Source organism: Mastigoproctus giganteus, chromosome 8, assembly GCF_048544385.1.
Source record: "Mastigoproctus giganteus isolate SK-2022 chromosome 8, ASM4854438v1, whole genome shotgun sequence".
In the NCBI taxonomy this organism is placed as follows: domain Eukaryota; kingdom Metazoa; phylum Arthropoda; class Arachnida; order Uropygi; family Thelyphonidae; genus Mastigoproctus; species Mastigoproctus giganteus.
In genome coordinates, this window is record NC_143582.1 from 194,297,853 (window position 1) to 194,325,203 (window position 27,351).

A 27,351-nucleotide genomic window follows, 5' to 3' on the forward strand; every position below is an offset into this window, starting at 1 on the left:
ATTAAGTACAAAAAAGGGGGTTATGTTCCAAAAGCTAACAAAAATACACATTATTTCTTTAAAAAAATGTTAATGAAATAGTGTATTTTTCTCTTCTGCTCTCTTTAAAAAAAATCAGTAATCTGGGTTTGTTTGCTTTTGCTTGATAATCTTTGCGAATTTCATCATATGGAACTAAGCATTTTTGAAGCACCTTTTTGAACTTTGGGCTCCTTTCATTCAAGAATCTGCATTCAGGAAATAAGATTCTAATTGCTCGACTAACTTTATTCCTTCCTGTAAAAGCAAACTTTTTAGTGTAAAATTTGGACGTTTAGAATTTTCATCTGCACTATCATCCTCTGAATTGATTTGGTTTACCTCCGATGCCATTTCTAACCAAATCTGCTTCACCAGCCTCTTTTCTACCAGTAATTTTTGAACATCTTCAGTAATCATATCTGTTTTTATTTTTTTAGGAGCATAGGCGACTAAGGCCGTGTTACTCTGTGTATATTGTCTATAAATTGCATGTGTCCTGGGGTTGATTTTCTGTTTTGCTGGAGGCAAGTTTTTGGGAGAAAAAACTATGCTACCTTCACCTGAGCCTGACTAACTCAGCCACATTGTGAAAAATACCCATAAAAATTTCTCCCATCATCGATGGGATTCGAACTCAGGTCTTTTCCACCCAGTGTGGGGCGGAGGGCGATTCTATCAACTGTGCTACCTACAAGGGCTTCGGTAGTCATATCATCAAAACCTTCCCCTCCGATGTAAGTTCAGCTATCGCACCGATTCCATTTTCTGCCAACTTGACCATATTTCCTAAATGAAGTGGCTCTGGCCACAAATTTTTCCACACGCTTTTAACTTTGACGGTTTTACTTCTTTGAGCGATAAAGCTGTGATTCTGATACAGTCCACAATTGAGAAATGTTTCCATGCCTCCATTACTTCAATAGATTCGGAACCAATTTTTTCCAAAATCCATTGTAATGATTTTCTGATGTAATGAGTTTTAAAGGTGGATATAATGCCTTGATCTAATGGCTGAATGAAAGAAGTTGTATTAACCTAGTACAACTGTGGTGGTAGGAACATAACTTCAATGTTTGGATGACTTAAATCTTTTGGATGGCCTAGTATGCTATCCAAAAGTTTTTTTTTTCCACAAGTTCAACAAGCACAAGAATAGCACAGAATATGTAACATGGAGATTTCCCAACAAAATAAAATACAGAGATTTCTCAATTTTTTTTTGACTAGCAAGTCAACAGCGGGGATTCAAAAAGAGTGAAAATGTTGAAAAATCACATCCAATGTAATAGCAGGGTTTTCCCCACACAAAAGCTCAATACCATGTTATGGCACTTTTACAATATGGCTAACTGCCCCTCTTTTGAATGGAGTCTCTAGAAGCCCAAGAGAGATTATGGGACACTACCCCAGATGTGGGAACAATATTCCATGGTAGGGTGGATTTGAAATTTGTACAGAATGAGTAGGGGTTGCCCGTGTTGAAGATTTACCATAGTTATTAATAGCAGCTCAAAGATATTCTAAAAATTAAATATGTCAACAAATAGGGATTAAACTGGATGATCATATCCTATAATCCCTTTTTAATGCTAGTTTGTTTAGAAGTTTTATACTTCATAAAATTTAAAATTCATTGAATGATTAACTTTTAGTGCAATATTCGTCAAATGGAAGAAGAAATAACACAACTACAGAAAGAAAAGGAGGACCTGTCTACAGCTCTTCGTGCTGCTAAAACTAGTTCAGGTACAAATAAGTAAGTAAATCATTTATTCCTGTGTTGACCATCATATAAAATATTTTTGTAGTGTGCTATATTTAAGCATAATATGACCTAAATATAATAAATATGATTTTATTGTTTTTAAAAAAAATGACGACCTTATTACTTTTAATTATTTGAAAGTGATATGCAGGGAAAATTTAAGTAACACTATGGAATCTCCATTTGATATGCTGACTCGATACCAATTTCACTAGTGATTAGACTTCTGAAAGTGAGAAATGTTTGAATGTTGGAGGTATAAAAGTTGTACACTCCAGTTTTGTGTTCTCCACGTTATTTATATATAGTTTTCAGGAAACCTGCCAAGTCTCATGCTAAGAAAAGATATGGTTGTGGTTTTCCCCTTAATCCTCTGATAGATGTGTTTGGTGTATTTTATAAAACAAAAACTAAAAAATTTGAAAAATAACATATCATTTTGAATTTTTCAGTATGGTATTCAGCTTTGATCTTTATCACTGATTATGTTTTAATTGGAAAACTATAGCTGTAAAAAATCGTTTACAGTTTGTATGCCCACTCCTGTTTTGATTTTCCAAGGAGCTTTTTTTTTTTTTTTTTTTTAATGAAACCCCCAAATACAAAAGGTATTAGAATTTGTAATACCTACTACTGAGTATGGGTTTGAAGGTTGAGAAGATGAAAGAAGATACCTGTTGACATTACACTTGAATTTCTGTAGTTGTAGGTTCAGGAGATGCATGTGGAAGAAAGTTGTTCCAGAAAACAGAAGTTGAAGGAATAGATGAAGAAGAAAAGTTGTTTCTCTGAATTTTAAGTTGGATTGTAAAAGGGTGCTGACTGGTTGCAACACGTGTGTCAGATTGGTTTGGAAAAGAGAGAGAGAGAGAGAGAGGGAGGGAATTATATAAGCCAATTTAGAAGAAGAGTGCCCATGGAAGTATCTATAGAAAAGGCATTCACCAAAAACAATGCCTGTGAGGCAGAATCAAGAGACTATAAGAGATGTGTCATAATTGACCTAACTGCCCTCTTTTAAATGGAGTTTAGAAGCCCAAGAGAGGTTATGGAACACTACCCCAGATGTGGGAACAATATTCCATGGTAGGGTGGATTTGAAATTTGTACAGAGTGGGTAGCTGTTTGGAAGAAAAGTAATGCTGAGAGCAAAAGAGAAAATCCAGTTTTTTAGATACAGAGGAAGCAATATTTGTGATGTGCTTAGGCCAAAAGAGAAAGAAAGATAGTGACAAATGGGCCTGGAGTACTGGGGTCCATAGTTTAACAGATATTTATTTAAAGTATACCCAGTAAAATAAAATAAAATAAAATATTTCCAGAAGCTTTCGGAACTCGTGTCCCTTTCTCAACTGACAGAATTTTTAAATACATTACAAGCAAACTGTGGCACGTTACTCATTCGTCATTGTTGTAGCACGGACGTGTGCTGCCTTGCGCCAGTGATCATCCATCAATAAAACGGTTGTCTCCAGGATTGGATGTATACGCATGCCTTTCTGGCGATTTAATGCCTTAGGGTTGTTCATTATGTTTAGTGACTCTAGCCATAGGCGGTGGCGAAAGTGTCGCGCGTGGTCCACTATCTCAAAGTCGCGCTTGGGGTCAAGATCGTGGTTGGTAGCCCAAAAATGTTCTGCAAGCGCGGACTGGTCAGTTTCGGCAAGCCGGATTGCTCTGTCGTGTTCCGTGAGGTGATCCTGGAGACGTCTCGATGTCTCACCTACGTAGCAACTGTTACAGGCCCTACAGGTGATACGGTACACTACATTGCTGCGTAAGACAGGTGTGACAGGGGTCTTCACACTGGAGACAAGTGAACGTAGGTTCCTACCTGGTAATTGTACACATTTTATGTTGTAACTTCTCAGGATCTTCGAGATACGTCCTGACACTCCTGGATAGTACGGAATGTAGGCGGATGATATGCCGACTTGCTTCGGAGGTCTTGGGTTGGAAGTAAGCTCTTGTGCCTGTAACAAGCATCTGTTTAGTACATGGGATGGATAACCGCATCTGGTTAAGTCCGCCTTCACACGGGAGATCTCGTTACGTCTAATTGTGTCGGTGCTGGAATGGCTCCAGGCCCTGGAGAACAGGGTGCGGGCAGTGCTATTGAGATGGCTTGGAGCGTGGCCGGACCCGTAGTTGGTGAATTGACCGCACCACATGGGTTTGCGGTATACTGAGGTCTCTAGATGTGGGCCTACGCGATGCACTAGCACGTCCAGAAACGGGAGCGAACCGTCCACCTCTGATTCTACGGTAAACTTGATGAAATTGGATAGAGAGTTGAGGTATTCTAGTAGTACCGTTTCAGAACCACGTGGTATTATGGTAAAAATATCGTCGACATATCTACACCACGTTGTAATAGGTGTAGGTGGGTTCTGGTGTATCTGCTTCTCCAGATCTTCCATGGCGATGTTAGCTACTACGGAACTGACAGGGGCACCCATAGCAGTGCCATGTACTTGTTTGTAGAGTGAGTCTTCAAAGGTGAAGATGCTGCTAGAGAGGCATAGGTTGAGGGCGGTACAGATGTCATCAGTGGATAGTGACGTCCTGGATTGGAGGCTTAAGTCGCTCTCAAGGAGCCTTCTGGCGCAGTGCACGGCCTGTTGGACGGGAATCGAGGTGAATAAAGAAACCACGTCAAATGATGCCATGACAGAGTTATCAGGGATTGAAATGTCCTTAATGGTGTTAATGAATTCACTGCTGTTTTTAACGGTGTGAGATGTATTACCTATAAGAGGCGAGAGGAGGCTCGCGATGTGTTTGGACAGTTCATACGTTGGGGCACTGCAGCAAGACACTATAGGTCTGAGAGGAATACCCGGTTTATGGATCTTTGGTAATCCGTAGAATTGTGGTAGTTGACAGCCAGTACCACGCAGAAGATGGTGAGTCGCGGTCGGGATCTTCTTATCTTTAAGCCATGCGTGGACAAGTTTATTAACATTTGCTTCCAGACGTTTCAAGACTTTAACGGGAGGATCAGGTAGAGGTTCATATACGTTAGGATCGAGTAATAGGGCCAAGGCTTTCTCTCGGTAGGCTGATCGGTCCAGCACAACAGTCGGCGCCCTTTATCCGCAGGAAGTACAACGATGGAGTTGTCTTTTCTTATAGATGACAGGGCGGCACGTTGGCGGTGGTTGAGGTTTGAGCACGTTTTTCGAGTGTTGCGAGGACTGCGGCAGTCTTGAATCGGATCTCGTTGGCAGTTTCTTCGGGAAGGTTGGTAATACTGGCTTCTATGCCCATAGCGAGCTGTGTGATGGGAGGTTTCGATGGTATAACGGCGAATTTCATACCGTTTGATAAAACACTCAGCTGCTCGTTGGACAGTTGTTTGTTACTTAGATTCAAGACGAAAGAAGTCGTGTCGTCTGAACGAGTGTTCGTCTTTAAGGAGTTAGTTTCTATGCTCAAGTTTATGAACTTGCGCTGTTGGCGTAAACGGTAGGTATCCGAGGTCTGACTAGCCCGATGGCAGATGGTATGTATAAGGTTTGTAAATACAATAGGCGAGACCTTACCTTGTATATGTTGTAACAGTCTGGACTTGTTGTAGTCAGCGTTCCTGATTTCATGGTGGAGATGGGATATCCATAAATTTAACGTGCGCAGGCTGAAGTTAAAGCAGGCACGATCCATATGAGAGTTGTGGAACGGGGCTTTGTATCGGACCCTTTAGGTATAATTCGATTGCTTTTGCATCTGTGGGCGAAGCGTAAATGTTGCCTGTAGCGAGCTATTGAGAGGAAGCATTTTTGCAACTGTGCACAATCGTTGTAGGTATTATGGCCATAAAGTGATCGATAGTGACAAATGGGCCTGGAGTACTGGGGTCCATAGTTTAACAGATATTTATTTAAAGTATACCCAGTAAAATAAAATAAAATAAAATATTTCCAGAAGCTTTCGGAACTCGTGTCCCTTTCTCAACTGACAGAATTTTTAAATACATTACAAGCAAACTGTGGCACGTTACTCATTCGTCATTGTTGTAGCACGGACGTGTGCTGCCTTGCGCCAGTGATCATCCATCAATAAAACGGTTGTCTCCAGGATTGGATGTATACGCATGCCTTTCTGGCGATTGATTTAATGCCTTAGGGTTGTTCATTATGTTTAGTGACTCTAGCCATAGGCGGTGGCGAAAGTGTCGCGCGTGGTCCACTATCTCAAAGTCGCGCTTGGGGTCAAGATCGTGGTTGGTAGCCCAAAAATGTTCTGCAAGCGCGGACTGGTCAGTTTCGGCAAGCCGGATTGCTCTGTCGTGTTCCGTGAGGCGATCCTGGAGACGTCTCGATGTCTCACCTACGTAGCAACTGTTACAGGCCCTACAGGTGATACGGTACACTACATTGCTGCGTAAGACAGGTGTGACAGGGGTCTTCACACTGGAGACAAGTGAACGTAGGTTCCTACCTGGTAATTGTACACATTTTATGTTGTAACTTCTCAGGATCTTCGAGATACGTCCTGACACTCCTGGATAGTACGGAATGTAGGCGGATGATATGCCGACTTGCTTCGGAGGTCTTGGGTTGGAAGTAAGCTCTTGTGCCTGTAACAAGCATCTGTTTAGTACATGGGATGGATAACCGCATCTGGTTAAGTCCGCCTTCACACGGGAGATCTCGTTACGTCTAATTGTGTCGGTGCTGGAATGGCTCCAGGCCCTGGAGAACAGGGTGCGGGCAGTGCTATTGAGATGGCTTGGAGCGTGGCCGGACCCGTAGTTGGTGAATTGACCGCACCACATGGGTTTGCGGTATACTGAGGTCTCTAGATGTGGGCCTACGCGATGCACTAGCACGTCCAGAAACGGGAGCGAACCGTCCACCTCTGATTCTACGGTAAACTTGATGAAATTGGATAGAGAGTTGAGGTATTCTAGTAGTACCGTTTCAGAACCACGTGGTATTATGGTAAAAATATCGTCGACATATCTACACCACGTTGTAATAGGTGTAGGTGGGTTCTGGTGTATCTGCTTCTCCAGATCTTCCATGGCGATGTTAGCTACTACGGAACTGACAGGGGCACCCATAGCAGTGCCATGTACTTGTTTGTAGAGTGAGTCTTCAAAGGTGAAGATGCTGCTAGAGAGGCATAGGTTGAGGGCGGTACAGATGTCATCAGTGGATAGTGACGTCCTGGATTGGAGGCTTAAGTCGCTCTCAAGGAGCCTTCTGGCGCAGTGCACGGCCTGTTGGACGGGAATCGAGGTGAATAAAGAAACCACGTCAAATGATGCCATGACAGAGTTATCAGGGATTGAAATGTCCTTAATGGTGTTAATGAATTCACTGCTGTTTTTAACGGTGTGAGATGTATTACCTATAAGAGGCGAGAGGAGGCTCGCGATGTGTTTGGACAGTTCATACGTTGGGGCACTGCAGCAAGACACTATAGGTCTGAGAGGAATACCCGGTTTATGGATCTTTGGTAATCCGTAGAATTGTGGTAGTTGACAGCCAGTACCACGCAGAAGATGGTGAGTCGCGGTCGGGATCTTCTTATCTTTAAGCCATGCGTGGACAAGTTTATTAACATTTGCTTCCAGACGTTTCAAGACTTTAACGGGAGGATCAGGTAGAGGTTCATATACGTTAGGATCGAGTAATAGGGCCAAGGCTTTCTCTCGGTAGGCTGATCGGTCCAGCACAACAGTCCGGCGCCCTTTATCCGCAGGAAGTACAACGATGGAGTTGTCTTTTCTTATAGATGACAGGGCGGCACGTTGGCGGTGGTTGAGGTTTGAGCACGTTTTTCGAGTGTTGCGGAGGACTGCGGCAGTCTTGAATCGGATCTCGTTGGCAGTTTCTTCGGGAAGGTTGGTAATACTGGCTTCTATGCCCATAGCGAGCTGTGTGATGGGAGGTTTCGATGGTATAACGGCGAATTTCATACCGTTTGATAAAACACTCAGCTGCTCGTTGGACAGTTGTTTGTTACTTAGATTCAAGACGAAAGAAGTCGTGTCGTCTGAACGAGTGTTCGTCTTTGAGGAGTTAGTTTCTATGCTCAAGTTTATGAACTTGCGCTGTTGGCGTAAACGGTAGGTATCCGAGGTCTGACTAGCCCGATGGCAGATGGTATGTATAAGGTTTGTAAATACAATAGGCGAGACCTTACCTTGTATATGTTGTAACAGTCTGGACTTGTTGTAGTCAGCGTTCCTGATTTCATGGTGGAGATGGGATATCCATAAATTTAACGTGCGCAGGCTGAAGTTAAAGCAGGCACGATCCATATTCGCCGTTATACCATCGAAACCTCCCATCACACAGCTCGCTATGGGCATAGAAGCCAGTATTACCAACCTTCCCGAAGAAACTGCCAACGAGATCCGATTCAAGACTGCCGCAGTCCTCCGCAACACTCGAAAAACGTGCTCAAACCTCAACCACCGCCAACGTGCCGCCCTGTCATCTATAAGAAAAGACAACTCCATCGTTGTACTTCCTGCGGATAAAGGGCGCCGGACTGTTGTGCTGGACCGATCAGCCTACCGAGAGAAAGCCTTGGCCCTATTACTCGATCCTAACGTATATGAACCTCTACCTGATCCTCCCGTTAAAGTCTTGAAACGTCTGGAAGCAAATGTTAATAAACTTGTCCACGCATGGCTTAAAGATAAGAAGATCCCGACCGCGACTCACCATCTTCTGCGTGGTACTGGCTGTCAACTACCACAATTCTACGGATTACCAAAGATCCATAAACCGGGTATTCCTCTCAGACCTATAGTGTCTTGCTGCAGTGCCCCAACGTATGAACTGTCCAAACACATCGCGAGCCTCCTCTCGCCTCTTATAGGTAATACATCTCACACCGTTAAAAACAGCAGTGAATTCATTAACACCATTAAGGACATTTCAATCCCTGATAACTCTGTCATGGCATCATTTGACGTGGTTTCTTTATTCACCTCGATTCCCGTCCAACAGGCCGTGCACTGCGCCAGAAGGCTCCTTGAGAGCGACTTAAGCCTCCAATCCAGGACGTCACTATCCACTGATGACATCTGTACCGCCCTCAACCTATGCCTCTCTAGCAGCATCTTCACCTTTGAAGACTCACTCTACAAACAAGTACATGGCACTGCTATGGGTGCCCCTGTCAGTTCCGTAGTAGCTAACATCGCCATGGAAGATCTGGAGAAGCAGATACACCAGAACCCACCTACACCTATTACAACGTGGTGTAGATATGTCGACGATATTTTTACCATAATACCACGTGGTTCTGAAACGGTACTACTAGAATACCTCAACTCTCTATCCAATTTCATCAAGTTTACCGTAGAATCAGAGGTGGACGGTTCGCTCCCGTTTCTGGACGTGCTAGTGCATCGCGTAGGCCCACATCTAGAGACCTCAGTATACCGCAAACCCATGTGGTGCGGTCAATTCACCAACTACGGGTCCGGCCACGCTCCAAGCCATCTCAATAGCACTGCCCGCACCCTGTTCTCCAGGGCCTGGAGCCATTCCAGCACCGACACAATTAGACGTAACGAGATCTCCCGTGTGAAGGCGGACTTAACCAGATGCGGTTATCCATCCCATGTACTAAACAGATGCTTGTTACAGGCACAAGAGCTTACTTCCAACCCAAGACCTCCGAAGCAAGTCGGCATATCATCCGCCTACATTCCGTACTATCCAGGAGTGTCAGGACGTATCTCGAAGATCCTGAGAAGTTACAACATAAAATGTGTACAATTACCAGGTAGGAACCTACGTTCACTTGTCTCCAGTGTGAAGACCCCTGTCACACCTGTCTTACGCAGCAATGTAGTGTACCGTATCACCTGTAGGGCCTGTAACAGTTGCTACGTAGGTGAGACATCGAGACGTCTCCAGGATCGCCTCACGGAACACGACAGAGCAATCCGGCTTGCCGAAACTGACCAGTCCGCGCTTGCAGAACATTTTTGGGCTACCAACCACGATCTTGACCCCAAGCGCGACTTTGAGATAGTGGACCACGCGCGACACTTTCGCCACCGCCTATGGCTAGAGTCACTAAACATAATGAACAACCCTAAGGCATTAAATCGCCAGAAAGGCATGCGTATACATCCAATCCTGGAGACAACCGTTTTATTGATGGATGATCACTGGCGCAAGGCAGCACACGTCCGTGCTACAACAATGACGAATGAGTAACGTGCCACAGTTTGCTTGTAATGTATTTAAAAATTCTGTCAGTTGAGAAAGGGACACGAGTTCCGAAAGCTTCTGGAAATATTTTATTTTATTTTATTTTACTGGGTATACTTTAAATAAATATCTGTTAAACTATGGACCCCAGTACTCCAGGCCCATTTGTCACTATTCGATCACTTTATGGCCATAATACCTACAACGATTGTGCACAGTTGCAAAAATGCTTCCTCTCAATAGCTCGCTACAGGCAACATTTACGCTTCGCCCACAGATGCAAAAGCAATCGAATTATACCTAAAGGGTTCCGATACAAAGCCCCGTTCCACAACTCTCATATGGATCGTGCCTGCTTTAACTTCAGCCTGCGCACGTTAAATTTATGGATATCCCATCTCCACCATGAAATCAGGAACGCTGACTACAACAAGTCCAGACTGTTACAACATATACAAGGTAAGGTCTCGCCTATTGTATTTACAAACCTTATACATACCATCTGCCATCGGGCTAGTCAGACCTCGGATACCTACCGTTTACCGCCAACAGCGCAAGTTCATAAACTTGAGCATAGAAACTAACTCCTTAAAGACGAACACTCGTTCAGACGACACGACTTCTTTCGTCTTGAATCTAAGTAACAAACAACTGTCCAACGAGCAGCTGAGTGTTTTATCAAACGGTATGAAATTCGCCGTTATACCATCGAAACCTCCCATCACACAGCTCGCTATGGGCATAGAAGCCAGTATTACCAACCTTCCCGAAGAAACTGCCAACGAGATCCGATTCAAGACTGCCGCAGTCCTCCGCAACACTCGAAAAACGTGCTCAAACCTCAACCACCGCCAACGTGCCGCCCTGTCATCTATAAGAAAAGACAACTCCATCGTTGTACTTCCTGCGGATAAAGGGCGCCGGACTGTTGTGCTGGACCGATCAGCCTACCGAGAGAAAGCCTTGGCCCTATTACTCGATCCTAACGTATATGAACCTCTACCTGATCCTCCCGTTAAAGTCTTGAAACGTCTGGAAGCAAATGTTAATAAACTTGTCCACGCATGGCTTAAAGATAAGAAGATCCCGACCGCGACTCACCATCTTCTGCGTGGTACTGGCTGTCAACTACCACAATTCTACGGATTACCAAAGATCCATAAACCGGGTATTCCTCTCAGACCTATAGTGTCTTGCTGCAGTGCCCCAACGTATGAACTGTCCAAACACATCGCGAGCCTCCTCTCGCCTCTTATAGGTAATACATCTCACACCGTTAAAAACAGCAGTGAATTCATTAACACCATTAAGGACATTTCAATCCCTGATAACTCTGTCATGGCATCATTTGACGTGGTTTCTTTATTCACCTCGATTCCCGTCCAACAGGCCGTGCACTGCGCCAGAAGGCTCCTTGAGAGCGACTTAAGCCTCCAATCCAGGACGTCACTATCCACTGATGACATCTGTACCGCCCTCAACCTATGCCTCTCTAGCAGCATCTTCACCTTTGAAGACTCACTCTACAAACAAGTACATGGCACTGCTATGGGTGCCCCTGTCAGTTCCGTAGTAGCTAACATCGCCATGGAAGATCTGGAGAAGCAGATACACCAGAACCCACCTACACCTATTACAACGTGGTGTAGATATGTCGACGATATTTTTACCATAATACCACGTGGTTCTGAAACGGTACTACTAGAATACCTCAACTCTCTATCCAATTTCATCAAGTTTACCGTAGAATCAGAGGTGGACGGTTCGCTCCGTTTCTGGACGTGCTAGTGCATCGCGTAGGCCCACATCTAGAGACCTCAGTATACCGCAAACCCATGTGGTGCGGTCAATTCACCAACTACGGGTCCGGCCACGCTCCAAGCCATCTCAATAGCACTGCCCGCACCCTGTTCTCCAGGGCCTGGAGCCATTCCAGCACCGACACAATTAGACGTAACGAGATCTCCCGTGTGAAGGCGGACTTAACCAGATGCGGTTATCCATCCCATGTACTAAACAGATGCTTGTTACAGGCACAAGAGCTTACTTCCAACCCAAGACCTCCGAAGCAAGTCGGCATATCATCCGCCTACATTCCGTACTATCCAGGAGTGTCAGGACGTATCTCGAAGATCCTGAGAAGTTACAACATAAAATGTGTACAATTACCAGGTAGGAACCTACGTTCACTTGTCTCCAGTGTGAAGACCCCTGTCACACCTGTCTTACGCAGCAATGTAGTGTACCGTATCACCTGTAGGGCCTGTAACAGTTGCTACGTAGGTGAGACATCGAGACGTCTCCAGGATCGCCTCACGGAACACGACAGAGCAATCCGGCTTGCCGAAACTGACCAGTCCGCGCTTGCAGAACATTTTTGGGCTACCAACCACGATCTTGACCCCAAGCGCGACTTTGAGATAGTGGACCACGCGCGACACTTTCGCCACCGCCTATGGCTAGAGTCACTAAACATAATGAACAACCCTAAGGCATTAAATCGCCAGAAAGGCATGCGTATACATCCAATCCTGGAGACAACCGTTTTATTGATGGATGATCACTGGCGCAAGGCAGCACACGTCCGTGCTACAACAATGACGAATGAGTAACGTGCCACAGTTTGCTTGTAATGTATTTAAAAATTCTGTCAGTTGAGAAAGGGACACGAGTTCCGAAAGCTTCTGGAAATATTTTATTTTATTTTATTTTACTGGGTATACTTTAAATAAATATCTGTTAGAAAGAAAGATAGAAGTCAGGGTAATCCCTAATAGATACGTGATCTTGTCTAGAAATCTGAGTCGTTGAAGATAATCATAGGAGCAGAAGAATCCTTTTTGCAACATATAAAACAGGAATTAGTTTCAGAAGGATTGAAATTAACTAAATTATCTTTGACCCCTTGGAGAATTACCTAGAGATCAGAATTTAAAGAGTAGTCAGAAAGTTGAAGCTGTTTATGCACAGCAAGGTTTCTCAAACTGGAAGGTGGATTGTAATGTGCTATCATCAGCACAACTATGGATAGAATTTCCAGTCAATAGAAGGTCATTAATATATAAGAGGAAGAAAGAGTGGTAGAAAACTGAAGTGGAGAAGTTAGAAGACATCAAGCCATCTACCATCATCTGCAGTAAGCAATCAGAGCAAAAACTGGATACATAGTTGGTCTTCTGTCTTCCATTATACTTCATGAATCTGATTAACAATTTCAGATGTGCTAACAGTTGAAGACCTGTAATTTGCATTATTGGACAAAGATGGTCATGTGTTACTGTTTTTGATTGAATGTCAAGAGTTTGGAATCCCATTATGTAGAAACTTTGTTCCTTCCTAATACACTACTCAGAATGTGTTGTACTCTATCCTCTGATATTTTAGGTAGGGTGGGGAGATATTAGCTATGTAACAAGTGGTATCTTCTGCCTTCCATCATTCTATGATGGATCTGATTGACGTTTTCAGTTTTAGTGACAGCTGAAGGCCTCTTGAGGGATATTAGCTATGTAGCAGGTGATCAATCTTCTGCCTTCCATTATCCTACCATGTATCTGATTGACAATTTCAGTTTTGGCGACAGCTGAAGGCATCCTGGACCCTCATCTTAAAGGCTATTCCTGCTCACCTATTTTGTGTGCATTTGGAATGTGTCCAATATTTCTTGTACGTAATTTGCTATAATTTTCAAATTTTGTCAAGAACAGTCGCATTCTTTTTGTCTATTGTTGCAACTTCCCCCCCCCCCTTTTTTTTTTTTTTTTTTTTTTTTTCAAAGCATTATGCAAACAGCATTTGGGATTGTGTAGCCCCTAGAAGAACAAACTTTACTAACTTCGATTGTATTATATATACATTGCATTAACTTATCCTAATATGTAATTTCATTGTAAATTATATTTAACACCTTTTTAAATTATACATAACAATCTTTTTTTGGAAAGGGTAAGTGAACAAAGAAGAAAGAGATTGCAAGAATTGGAAGCACAAATATCCCAGCTTAAGAAACAAGTCACAGAAAAATGCAGAATGCTAAAAATGAAGGAGGAGGCTGAACGAAAAGTGAAAACCCTGCAGCAAGAAATAGTGGTATTTATTTATTATTTTTTGTTATTGTCGTTGTTGCTGCTGTAATTGATATGATTTGGTAATTTTAGATTGCTATTAAATTCCATGCTCAACTAGCTTAAAAATGCATATGCAGTTACCATTATATTTGGTAGTGTACTCTCCAGTTTGTGAGAAAAATATTATTTTTGTTTCTTACTTTACAGAACATGAAACAAACTCGTGTACGTCTCTTGAGACAGCTTAAAGAAGAGGGGGAAAAATATAGGCAGTGGAAATTACAGAAGGATAGAGAAGTTGCCCAACTTAAACAACAAGAAAGAAAAAGACAGTATGAAATGGTTAAGATGGAACAGCAATATGCCAAACAGCAAAATGTTTTACGAAGGAAAATGGAAGAAGCAGTAGCAGCTAACAAACGACTGCAGGATGCAATGCAACAGCAGAAAATGGTATCTGAAAGACGTGCCAAAGAAAAAGACAGCAGCATGCAAGGCCTTGGAACAAGAGTAAAAGTAAGTACAGTAGAATTCTGATAATTCGGTATACATGGGCCACAGGAGTGCAAGATTGTCGGTTTTTTAGGTTAATGGACCTAGAAATGCTTAAAATGATATAAAAATACATAAAATTAAAATATGTGGAAAAATTTTATTATTTTTTAAAATTAATTTTAATAATTTTATTATTAAAATTTTTAAATTATTAAAATAAAATTATTAAAAATATAAAAAAGTTTATTATTTTAATAAAATAATAAACACAATCCTTTAAAAATGACAGTTCTTAAATTTAGATTCTAAGCTTATAGCACTTAATTGTAATTTGGTTTACTGACTACTGTTCCAATAATGTAAAAAGCAGGGATTGTAATTCTCTTTACTTGCTGCACATTTAAACATATCTTTAATTATTTGTCTATTTACTGAACTTCCTCCTCCTCCCCCTCCTTTTTTTACTTATACTGGGTGTTTCAAAAGTGGTTGTCAATAATTTAAAGGTGAACTGTACAGACTGTATATACAAAAAAAAAAAAAGTCTAGTAAACATGGGTCCTTAAGTGAATCGTTTTCGAGATATTGCACTTTATAGTTGGGATCCACCACTGACTTGTTTGTTTAGGTTAGGTTATGCATATTCTCTCCCTTTCCCCTCTCTCAATGCTCTGAGATGTAGCAGGAATACTAGTACTTGTCAAAGGATAGTCAACATGGAAAGAGGTTACAGAAATGAAGAGTATGCGGACATGCACATCATGTATGGTAAAGCCAGCGGCAGTGCACTCGAGGATGCACAATTGTACCCAGAAGCATTTCCCATCCGAAGGCAGCTTGTTTGTTTGTTATTTAGGAGCATTAGCAACTAAGGCCATATTGCTCGGGGATATGCGGTGGTCATTCCTTGACCTTTCCGTATTTGGTGGTGACGGGCTCGAACCCCAGTCTAATCAAGAAGCGTGTGCTACGCACTGCTGCTCCTTCCCATCTGGCTACGGAGGCACCCCGAAGGCAGCCCAACAGGCGTACATTCATCAGGGTACATCAATGCCTTAGAGAACATGGGTGCTTCACACATGGAGTACGAGCAGGTAGGCCCAGAAGCATATACACCTGATGTTAAGGAAAGGGTCTTAGAAAGAATAGAACAAAATCCAGGAATTTCGAAAGGAGGGTTGCTCTGCAAGAGTGTGTACTGAGTCATAGTAATGTGTGGTGAATTTTACACCACCAATTACTGTACTACCGTATCCAGTGTGTACAAGGTCTCAGCAATACAGACTACCCTCCCAGAGTGCTCCCATAGTCAGTGGGAGAACTAACATCTTAACAGAAAATGTGCATTATCTCAAAAACGGTTCATTTGCTGCCCGATGTTCACTTGGACTTTTTTGCTCATTTTAGTTTGTACTTTTCACCTTTAAATTATTGACCATGATTTTTGAAACAGTGTGTGTGTGTGTGTGTGTGTGTGTGTGTGTGTGTGTGTGTGTGTGTGTGTGTGTGTGTGTGTGTGTGTGTGTGTGTGTGTGTGTGTGTGTGTGTGTTTTCTTTTCATAGCATCCTCAACTTCTTGGATTCACCATTTCACTCTGGATTCTCCTTTGTGCTTACAAACTTTCTCCCAACATACCTCTTGCAATTTCCACTAAAGTTGTCTTAAATTTTTCCCATTCATTATCTAAACATAACTTTTTTTATTAAATTTTGAACACTATAGTTTCTGTTTTTATCTATTTTAACATTTTTTTAATATCTCTTATTTTTGGCACTTATTATTATTTTTAATTTTTAATTTTCTATAATGATATAGTCAGTTATGCCTTTCTTTTTTCTATTATGTTCCCTTAACATAAACCTGTGACTATCTTTGTGCTAAAATACTGCTTTTGTAATTAAGAGTGGATGGCTTGTTCAAAATTCTAGTAGTATTTTTTCATTATTAAGTACAAATCAGTCCCGTATCATCAGCTTTTCGTTATTATTTACCATATTTTCCCTCCATGCTTTCCTATTTCCTATTGGATATTTAGTCCTAGTCAGAGTAAGTCCTCTTTTTTTTCTTTCTACTACCTGTCTGAATCATAAAGAGCATTTCATAACCTCTGGACTCGACCATAGGGCTGAGTTGGGGCAGTCACCATAGCAAGAATACAATAATATTTATTTTTCCCTACACATTTTTTCTTACACTAATACAGAATTACAGTTGTAATTCTATGTATAATTGCCCTTCACATGCATATTTTATATAACAAGCACCCCATAGTCATAATATGACAATTTTAAAATCAGCGCTATTCTGTTAGTACTTCATGTTAATTTCTTGCATTTATAGGGCTAAACAATTAACAACTTGAAAAAATAAATGAAGTGTATAATAAGAAAAATATTTTCCTAGGCGTGGCTTAATCAAGAACTTGAAGTTGTTACCAGCAGTAGAATTGCACAATATCATTTGCAAAATCTGTTAGAGGACAGGAAAACAATATCAGAACAACTTAATGTACTTCACTCTCAAATGAATGAAGAGCCACCTAAAAAGGTTAGTACCATCTGAGTAATATTTGCAGTTTATTTTAAATTGTAACACAATGAATATATCTTTTAAAAAAAAAAACAAAAAAACTGATGACTGAAACTGCATGCCTCTCTTTTAATTTGCTTAATATTAATATTACAAACTTGTTCAAGTACAGGTGATTCCTGCTTAATGCTGATAATTCATTCCAGAAAAACAGTGCTAAGTGAATCCGCACTAAGTGAGTGCCGCATTCCCATAAGGTAACCTATGTATTTGTGAGTTGCTGTCGGTGTCATAGGATATTTCCTATGGCACCGACAGTAATGAAAAGATGTACAAGTGTCATATTCAAATATTTGTACATATAAAATATTCTGCATTACATATTAATATTATTATGTGGTAACTACTTACGTATCAAAATTATGCTTAAAATTCTAATTAAAATCATGAATTTAATTGATCTAAATTGATTTAATTTAATTGATGAATTTAATCATGAAAAATGTGTCGATTTTGGGTTGAACTTTGGTCCTCTTCCAAATAAACTAAAAGGGGTATTAATTTTAAATCCCCCACAGCATTACCACCCAACAATAAAGTCAACCCATCCTTCGCCGCTTTGAAACCTGGCATGTTTATTTCTTCTTTCAATATGAAACTTCTTTTAGGCATTTGTTTCCACAAAAGTCCTGCTTAATCTATGTTAAAAACTTGTTGAGAAGTATAACACATAATACCCCTCTTCAATAATTTTAACAAGTTCTTTTTTGAAAGTTTCGGCTCCTTGATCTGCACTTGCGGCTTCTCCCTGGATTTTAAATCTATTCAACCAGCCCTTACCAGTTTAAATGGTTCCACATTTTTTTTTTTTTTTTTTTTTTTTTAGGTGAGTTTTCTTCACATAATCATATTGGCTAATCTCTCTCTCTCTCTCTTTTTTTTTTTTTTTTTTTTTTATATTTAACTTAACTGAATTCTGCATTGGATATTATCTTCAATAAAATTAGTTAAAGTCTTTCCATTTCAATCCTAATAGTCGGCCTAGCCCTAGTTGCTTGCAGTGGAACAGCTATCTTTCCCACTGCTAAAATTAATTCTTTATTTTTTTATAATTGTTCTTACAGTTAAACTTGCAAGGCCTAAATTATGGCACACATTCGCTTGTTGTTGATCGGAATCGATTCGCTCAAAACATCTAATTTAATTTTCAAATTCAGTATTTTTCTTACATTTATAGTCTTCGTACTGCGCCCAGACGTTGTTGCTTTTTCATTCTTATTGGCCATTATTAACTCTTCGAAAATGTAACTGCATTTGTTGCATTAATTACGATACAATGTTCAAGTAAACTGTCCGTTACGCACGATATCTAATACAGTACTGTACTGAGTGATGACAAGACTTCAGATAAATGCATATAACGCAAATATTACAAGCAATATACTTGATCATTTTTTAAAATGTTGATCTTTGAACTACGTAACAAGTCACTGTACTGCAATTAAATTAACGTGCAAGAAAATTTCACTGAGTGTGGGAAAATTTCTCAAGTTGGCGTGGGAAACGTTTTAATGCTGTTTTGCTATTCATTTTCAAACTATCGACTCCATCAAATGAAACAATTTTGTTAAATATGCCAAAAATGCAATCTGTAAAAGAGCGTTATAGTCAAATACAGGTTATAATATAAGAACAGCGATATAGCGAATCAGTGTAAATCAAACTGCATTATAACAGGAGCCTGCTGTATTTAGTAAGTTAGATGAGCAGCAGGCAGCAAAGTATGTAATATAAAGATTTAGAAGGAAGAGTTTCAGTCCTTTGTCTTTTTCACAGGCTAAAATAGAAATAAAAGGATGGAAATATTCCTTCTATTTTATATACTTTTAAGTATGTACAAAACTTCTCCCCTTTGAGGATCTGTTCTGCTGAGTCACGGCAAGTTATCTAGCTTGAGTTGGATTGTTAAATCATTTTGTGTGAGTGAGTGTGTAATCTGATATTAACCCTTTGCGGTCCAACGTCTCCTCTCATGCACCATCGTAAAATTTCTTTTCCGGTCCAGTGTCCCATCAGATACACCTTTCTGTTTTGCCAATTTTATAGTTGTTTTCCTGCACTTTCAGTGTAATTATTGAACTGCCTTCTATTTAATAATAATAAATATTAATTTATTGCAAATACAGCAAGCCCATCACAGCACTTGGCTAGGGGCAGAAATGCAGTACAAAGGAAAAATATAAAAAAACAAATACATAGCAGAATTCATATTTATATTTATACTTCATAAAACACTTTGACAAACTAATTGAATGTTTACATTCAATTGTTAAAAGCTGATAGCTGTGGTTTTTTTTTTTTTTTTTCTTTTCTTTGTTTTTAGTGCTTACTATGTTTTTTTCTCTCTGCCAGAAACAGTGTTTAGTCATAGTGGCAACATCTCAAAAAGGCCTTTCTGACAAAGAATTTGAGCAATTGTTAGAATTTTCCAATTCAGAATTTGATTTACTTTTGTCCGTTATTTTCAATTTTGATGATAACTTGTAACATCGATGAAGAAATTGATTATGACCTATCAACCAATACTGGTGTGGAAAATTAGAGACCAGGCAATGTAAATGATGTTTCATTCAAATATTCTAAAAACTGAACTGGAATATTTTCAACTGTGTGTGTGTGTGTGTGTGTGTGTGTGTGTGTGTGTGTGTGTGTGTGTGTGTGTGTGTGTGTGTGTGTGTGTGTGTGTTCTGATTCTTTGAAGAAATTTTGAATAAAACAAATAATTATGCCAACAGAACTCTTTCAAATAAGCTACTTCTTGATTGTTCTATGTGATGTGACTTGGGTTTCAGTTTCAATAAATGGACTAAAGACTTATTTTTGTTTGTTTGTTTTTTTTTGTGTGCATGTGTGATTATTGACATGGGACTAAATGAAAAAAACTTCTATAATGGAAGAAAGTTTGGTATTGTGAGAACATACCCAGAAAACCAGGATTGATCCTGGTGAATGTTTCAAGAAATACCACACAAAAATCATATAAATGGAACAGAATGGACAGACAGCAGAAATAATGCTGGACTGCAAAGTCTCAAGTATAATTTTTAAATTAATCCATATTGTTGGAACTGTGGGATCAGATGACTTGTTCAGTTGCATTACAGGCACGTTAAGCCTGTATGGTGCTAACTAATGATATAGGTGCCTAAAGGCACAATTTAGTAGCAATGTTTAATCTAATACTAAAACATGGTAATACAGCAGGCCCTCATTATAACGCGGTTTGCTTTATGCTCATTCACTATAACGCTGTTCTTATATTATAACCAGTATCTGACAATAAGTTCATTTGCTGCTATCTGTAGTTCATCCTCAGATTTTGCAATTATTACTTTATCATCAGCATATAATATAGTTTGGATTTTATTCCTGTTGTTCAGCTGTATTCCGTTGTTAATTGTTTGTTTCCATTCTTTAAGAATTTTATCGATGTAGATATAAAATAAATTTGGTGATAGTCTACGTCCTTATTTCATTCCTTTATTGGTGTTAATTGGGTCTGATAGTTGGCCCTTAGAATATTTTATACAGACTTTTGAGTTTTTATATAGGCTTTGGATCGCTTTCAGGAGTTGGGTTGAGATATTTTCTTCACGTAGAATCTGCCAAAGTTTTTCCTGGTTTACATTGTCATATGCTTTTTCATATTTTTAATAAAGAGCAGAAATGTTGGTAGATTGAATTATCTTCTTTTCTCCAAAATTTGTTGTAGTGAGAAAATGGCATCTTTTGTGCTTTCTCCCTTTTCTGAACCCACATTGTTCTTCTTCTAAGAATTGTTCACTGTATTTATTAAGTTTATTCTTAAGTATATTAGAATATTGCTTTGCAGCCGTTGACAGCAGTGTTATCCCTCTGTAGTTGTTAGGGTTATTTCTGGAGCCTTTTTTGTGTAAATTGGTTACTATTCCTGTTTCCGAATATTTGGGTATCTGTTGCTTATGCCATATGATGTTAAATACTTTTAGTAGTGTGTTTTTTAGTAAGGTGCCCCCATATTTAAATAGTTCTACATTGAAATTGTCTATGCCTGGTCTTTTTTTGTTTTTTGATTTTTGTAATATTAACTCTAGTTCTTCCATTGTTATATTTTCTTCATCTTCCAATTCCCTAGTGCCTGGGTTATACCATAGTTTGGAATAGTGTTGCTTCCATTCTGCTTGGGAGATGGAGTTGGTTTTTATTTGATCATTTGTGTCTAGTTGTAATTTCTTAAAAATTTTAAAACCTCTTCTCTGTGGGCCTGTAATATCACATTCTAAAGATTTAACAATTTTATCCCAGTCATCTCGTCGGATTCTTCTGGTTAGTTTTCTGACTTCTGCTCTAAGCTTTTTATATTTTATGTGTAGATGTAGGTCTTTAGTTTGTAGGAACAGTTTATAGGTCTTTTTTTTCTCATTGATTGTTTGTTTCAATTCTTCATTCCAAGTTCTTAGCCAGTTTTTATTTTTTATAGGTTTATATCCAAGACTTTCTTCAGCAGCTCCCAGAATTTATTTTTTCATGTTTTATCAGATTTCCTCAACATTATCACTTTCATCTGATTTGAATTTATCTTTCAATCGACTTTCATACAGGAATTTAGTGCTTTCATCTTCCAACAAATGTATTTTTAATTTCTTAGTAGTTTTGTTGGTATTTTCTTCTTTTTATTAAGATAATTTCTTTTTATTTTGAAAGTGCTTTCTACTAGGTAGTGATCACTGTCAATTTCACTGCCTCTGGATACTCTAGTGTCTCTAATTTTGTCATTTAAATTTTCGTTAATGGTAATATAATCTATTATAGACTTTGCGTTTCTGCTTCCTATGCGAATTTATGGATATTCTTGTGTCTGAAGAAAGTATTTGTAATTTTAAGTTTATTAAAAATGCAGAAGTCTATCAGGCATCTTCCATTATTGTTGACCACGGGTTCGCCTTCTGATTCTATACATTTGTCTACTGATTGAGCACCAACCCTTGCATTAAAATCTCCTGCTAGTATGAGATACTCGTTTTTGTTAGTTTGGTCTATGATCTGTTGTAATTCATCATAAAATTCTGTGGTTTCATCAACGTTGCCTTCTACTGGTGCATAGATAACAATGATTGTTATTGTAATAAGATCTGGGTGATATCCAAGAGTAGTCTAATATTTTGTTTTCCCCATTCTTTCTTTGTTATAACAGCAACTTCCGATGAAAATTTCTATTTTCTAGTTCCATGGTCAATTCATCTAATTTGTGATTTATTCTCCTAACATTCCAAGTTGCTACTTTAAGTTCCTTAATCGTAGTCCTATTTCCATTGTGATTTTTTGTCCTATATGCATTGCGATCAGAATTGCAATATCCATTGCAATTCTGAAATTAGTGTCTGAAAATTAATATTGATTAGATTTATTGTATTGGAACCCAAGCCCTATTAGTACGCATCAGATAAAACAATACTTATATTTACTAAGTTGTCTGGAGAATTCCAGATAACTTAGTAAATATTGAGTCATAGTCTTGCAGTGATAAGCAATAAAAGAGAGTTTGTAATTGCCACCAAATGAAAATGCTGTCTGGGGTTATAATAGGTCGCAGTTATTGGCCAATTGCAATTAAAATACCACTAATTAAATTCAATGAATAAAAATAATGTTATCTGCTTGCCCAGCAGATAGCATTATTTTTGTTCATCGTATTTAACAAATGCTATTTTAATTGCAATTGGTCAGTAACTGGGACCTATTAATTCCAAGCACAGTCACGGTATCAGACTGGCCTGGCAGGAAGATTTACCTTAGTGAGTTTGTTCTATGATTACCATATACAGTAGAATCTCATTAATACACTCGATTTATACAAAATATTCATTTATATGAAGCACATATCATTCCCCTGTGAAAGAATAGGCTTGTCTATGTAATGTAAACGTATTCTTACAGTAATGCATATTAACAGTTATATTAATATAACTGTTAATATGCATTACAAAGTTCTTTTTCACCCCATGAGAAATAAATAATGTTATTTTGTATGTTTAATACAAAGCTCTACAAGCTGTCATATTGTCATTGTCCATGACAGCCTGGCTCCATGTTTCCTGAAATATGGTGCTTGTTAGAATTTACTTTTATATAAACAAAACTAGTTTATGGTAGCCAAAACATAAATACACTCTGAAATAGAGTTGCAATTGTTAAGCTGGGTTCAGAGCATTTTGTTACACTTATGATCTGTTTTGTGCCATTTTTATTCGAGATGTCATTTTGGAACTGGTGTCTTTTAAAAATCAGTTAAAAGTTTGCTTATGTTAAACCTATCTGGCAGTGTATTGTGACAAAACGTAAATGCACAGAATTAATCTTGGAAATAAAACTAAAAATTATACAACAGGTTGATAGGATGGAACAAAGCAAAAACATACATTGCAAAGGAATATAACATGCTTTACCTGCTTTATCTACAATACTCAGAAACTGAAAAAACTCTAAGTGCATGACACTGGAGCAGGATAAAAAACAGCAAACGAATTTGTGGTACAAAACATGAGCCTGAAACAAAACTTTTCAAATCACACCAACAAATGCGTGCATCAAATCAAATTCAATATCAGGTTCAATTTTGCAAGAAAAGGCTAATTATCTTGCTCAGCAACATGGAATTAGTAACTTCAAATGCAGGATTGGATGGCTCCAAATATTTAAGGATAGAAATAACTTGGTTGTTGTGCAAAATGTTTGTGGCGAGTCTGGATCAGTTTATAAAGAAAAGGCTACAGAGTGGTTGTGTTCTATAAAGTCCTCTTGAAAAAATGAGGTAAAAGATATTTTTAAACTTCATGAAACATGTTTATTTAATAATTTGCTGCCAAACAAAACTTTTGATGTTCAAGGAGAGTCTTCTAATGGTGAAAAATTAAGCAAACAAAGAATCACTATTCTGTATGCTACAATGCAGATGGCAGTACAAAACTATACCTGCTTGATTAGCAAAATTTCCAAGCCAAGATGTTTTAAAGAAGTTAACCAACTTCTGTTTGATTATGAGGCCAATAGAAGTGCTTGGCTTACAGTCAAAATTTTTCATTCTTGGCCGTTGAAAGTGGACAGAATAAAAGGGATAAAAGGGAACATTTTGATGAGTCTGGATCATTGCAGAGCACATCCTGCTGGGACTTTTAAGTTCACAAATATATGGCTGTTGTTGCCTCCCAGTACCACCAGTTTTATGCAGCCACTGGATCTAGGCATTACTTACAACTTCAAGAGAACATATAGAACCCACCTGATAAGGTATTTGATCCACAAAATAGAAGGAGGGAACAATTTTCAGCCGAAGTGGAATGTCTTGGATGCCATTCATAATCTTGTTATTGCTTGGGACCATATTGCATAAAATGTAATAATCAACTGCTTCAGAAAGAGTGGCTTTGGAGAGAATATGATTGAAAAACATAGTCCATCAGACGAATGTGATAGCAAAGTTGCGGATTAGGAGGATTTGAAGGAGCATATGGATTTTGTTGACAAATTTGAGGAGTTTGTTATAGTAGACAATGAAGTTGCTACCTCAACAACATCAACACCAGAATAGCTATTGACCACCAAGCAAAACAATAAAGTTTTTGTTGTGAAAAACTTTTCACATTTCAAAAACTTTTGAAAAGTGATGTAAGTGAAGAGGCATGCACACTGCCTTCTAAAAAGGTTTCCTCAAATCTGTTGAACATAAAAGAGAGTGTGTTGGCCTGCAATAACATTAATAATGAAACTATTGCATTTATAATGTCTTTACTGTGGTTGAGAATGCACAGAGATTTGTTAAGACAAAAGCTGTCCAAATGAAATTGGATTTCTTTTTTTTAAGTCAGATTAATTGATTAGAAAGTTTATTTGCATGTTTTTTAGTTTATTATTTCATTTATTTTTATTATTATTCTTAGATATATGTATAAAAAATTGATAATTTAATTTTGACACTTTTGGCACACCTCATTATTACAAACCTTGTTATTACAAAACATGAAAAATCCTTGGGCATCAGATTACAAGTAATAGCAAATTATTGCTTTTACTGATTTCAAACAGTTTATCAAAATAAACAATACAAAATTAGAAATTAAAAATATGTACAAGAATTTAAAATCACTAACTACATACAATAAAATAAAACAACTAAATAAAAACACTAAAACATACATGCACCATATATAATATGAAAAGCTTTCGAGGTGGTGAGCCTCTTCAGCTTGATAAAGATCAACAACTGAACTACAAGTAAATATATATTGCAAAGGAAAATCTTGTGCATGCACAAACAATTATTGCCTGTGCATAGAGTGTACAGAATAAAAAAGGAAAGGAGGGAAGGTGGATTAAGAGAAATAGAAGACATTAACCATCAGACTCTGTGTTGCTGTTGTAGAGCTTAGCAGACCTATTGTTACCTGTAAAATGGTGGCCTACAAAATAAGGTAAATGCAGGTCCCAGCACTACAATTGATGCTGAGAGCTACCATTACTATATGGAAGGCCTCTAACCATAGGAGATGGCATGTATCACGAGCATAATCCAGAATTTCAACATTAGACAGGGGATAATTAAAGTGCCACTCACTCACTCCAATAATGCTTAGCAATGGCTGAAGTGCCAAAGCAGCCTGTTGTATAGCCCACTCATACTCAGAAACTCAATCAACTAACCTATGTTTAGATTCCCCAATGTAACAGCACCTACAGTCCGGACAAGTAAACACAGTCTGATGATTAATGCCTTCTATTTTCCCTTACTCCACCTTCCCCCTTTCCTTTTTCTTCTGCTACACTTGATGCAGAGGATTGATTGTTTGGGCATGTATGAAGTTTTCCTTTGTAATATATATTCAGTTCAGTCATTGATCTTTATCAAGCTGAAGAAGAGGCCCACCACCTCGAAAGCTTCTTGTCTTATATGTAGTGCATGCATGCATGTATGTTTTAGCATTTTTATTTAGTTGCTGTATTTTATATTTTAATTGTATAATCTCATTTTATTTTATTGTGCATACAGTGATTTTAAATTCTTGCGCATATTTTTAATTCCTAATTTTGTATCATTGTTTATTTTAATAAACTGAAGGCAGTAGAAGCAATATTTTGTTATGAAAATTTATGTCCATTGAACTTTGTATTAATGAGATTCTGTTTTTAATACATTGCTGTAAAAATGATCCTGCATTACTTCTTTAATCTCTGACATCCATTTAATTTAAGTCAAGCTGTACCTGACAGCTTTTTAGTCTCTAATTACTTAAACATCCTCATGTCCATCTTTGAAGTTCTGTGTCTTTTTTCTCAAGTTCAATCTCAAAGCAATCTTATACAAAGCGATGATTAAATCCTTTTCCCTACTTGCAAAGGTCATAGACAAGAACCATGTGCATTTCCAGCCACCTGTTTAAACTGTATGAAAATTTTCATAGATTTTCTACACAAATTTAGTATATCAGTATACAGGCATAACTAGTTAATATATTCAGATGAAATTAGATTTTAAATAATTGAATTTAATTTTATATTATCTTAATTTTGCAGAAAATTTGACCCTTCAGTATTTTTTTTTTACGATAACTGAATATTTGTGTTTCAGAAATCATGTGATAACAGTTTAGAAAGTACTGATTCATCAATAACTGAAAATGGGAGTATGTTGAAAGAGATTAAATCACTCGAACAAGAACTTGAGTGTCGCAACATACAGATTGCTGACTTGCAACAGAAAATACTTAACGTTGACCAAGGTATGTAACCAGCTAGTTATTTTATGATATACAACCATCTTTAATCACTTGAAACTGAATACAAGGAAATAGTAATTTAATTTCTCCTACTTCAGTTCATCTTTAGAGAAATTGATGGGAAGTGTTCATATTTAATAGGCAAATCATAGAAATTTTCTTACAAGGAAATAGTAAGTACCAAATGCTACCATTATCATTGTCAGTTAATGCAAATAAGGGTTTTTGCAGTAGTATGGAGATTGGATGTGTTTGGTTTTCGTTTGTGAATGACGGTACGAGAATACCGCTTTATTAGAATAACATTAGAACGATTTAGTCTGATGAAAAGGTTGTGATAAAGTCCATTTTATGTGATTGTTTTTTTAGGAAAGTGATGGTTTTGTTCAAGGAAGAAGAACCTAACTTAGTTAACATCTGATGGGACTGTGATTTAACCTTAAGCCTCCTTCCACATGAAATAGTTTGTACATGTAAA

General features: G+C 38.4%; 1 protein-coding gene across 1 annotated transcript in view; it reads left to right on the forward strand.

Moving 5' to 3' along the window:
* The window catches only part of Klp3A (kinesin-like protein 3A), a 188,479-nt gene that overhangs the window by 75,677 nt on the left and 85,451 nt on the right, over positions 1 to 27,351 (forward strand). Inside the window, exons 12-16 of the mRNA XM_090380432.1 lie at positions 1,674 to 1,777; positions 13,917 to 14,061; positions 14,247 to 14,555; positions 16,939 to 17,082; positions 26,726 to 26,876. Of these exons, the coding sequence (XP_090236558.1) occupies positions 1,674 to 1,777; positions 13,917 to 14,061; positions 14,247 to 14,555; positions 16,939 to 17,082; positions 26,726 to 26,876 (853 nt within the window). The remainder of the gene's footprint in view (positions 1 to 1,673; positions 1,778 to 13,916; positions 14,062 to 14,246; positions 14,556 to 16,938; positions 17,083 to 26,725; positions 26,877 to 27,351) is intronic.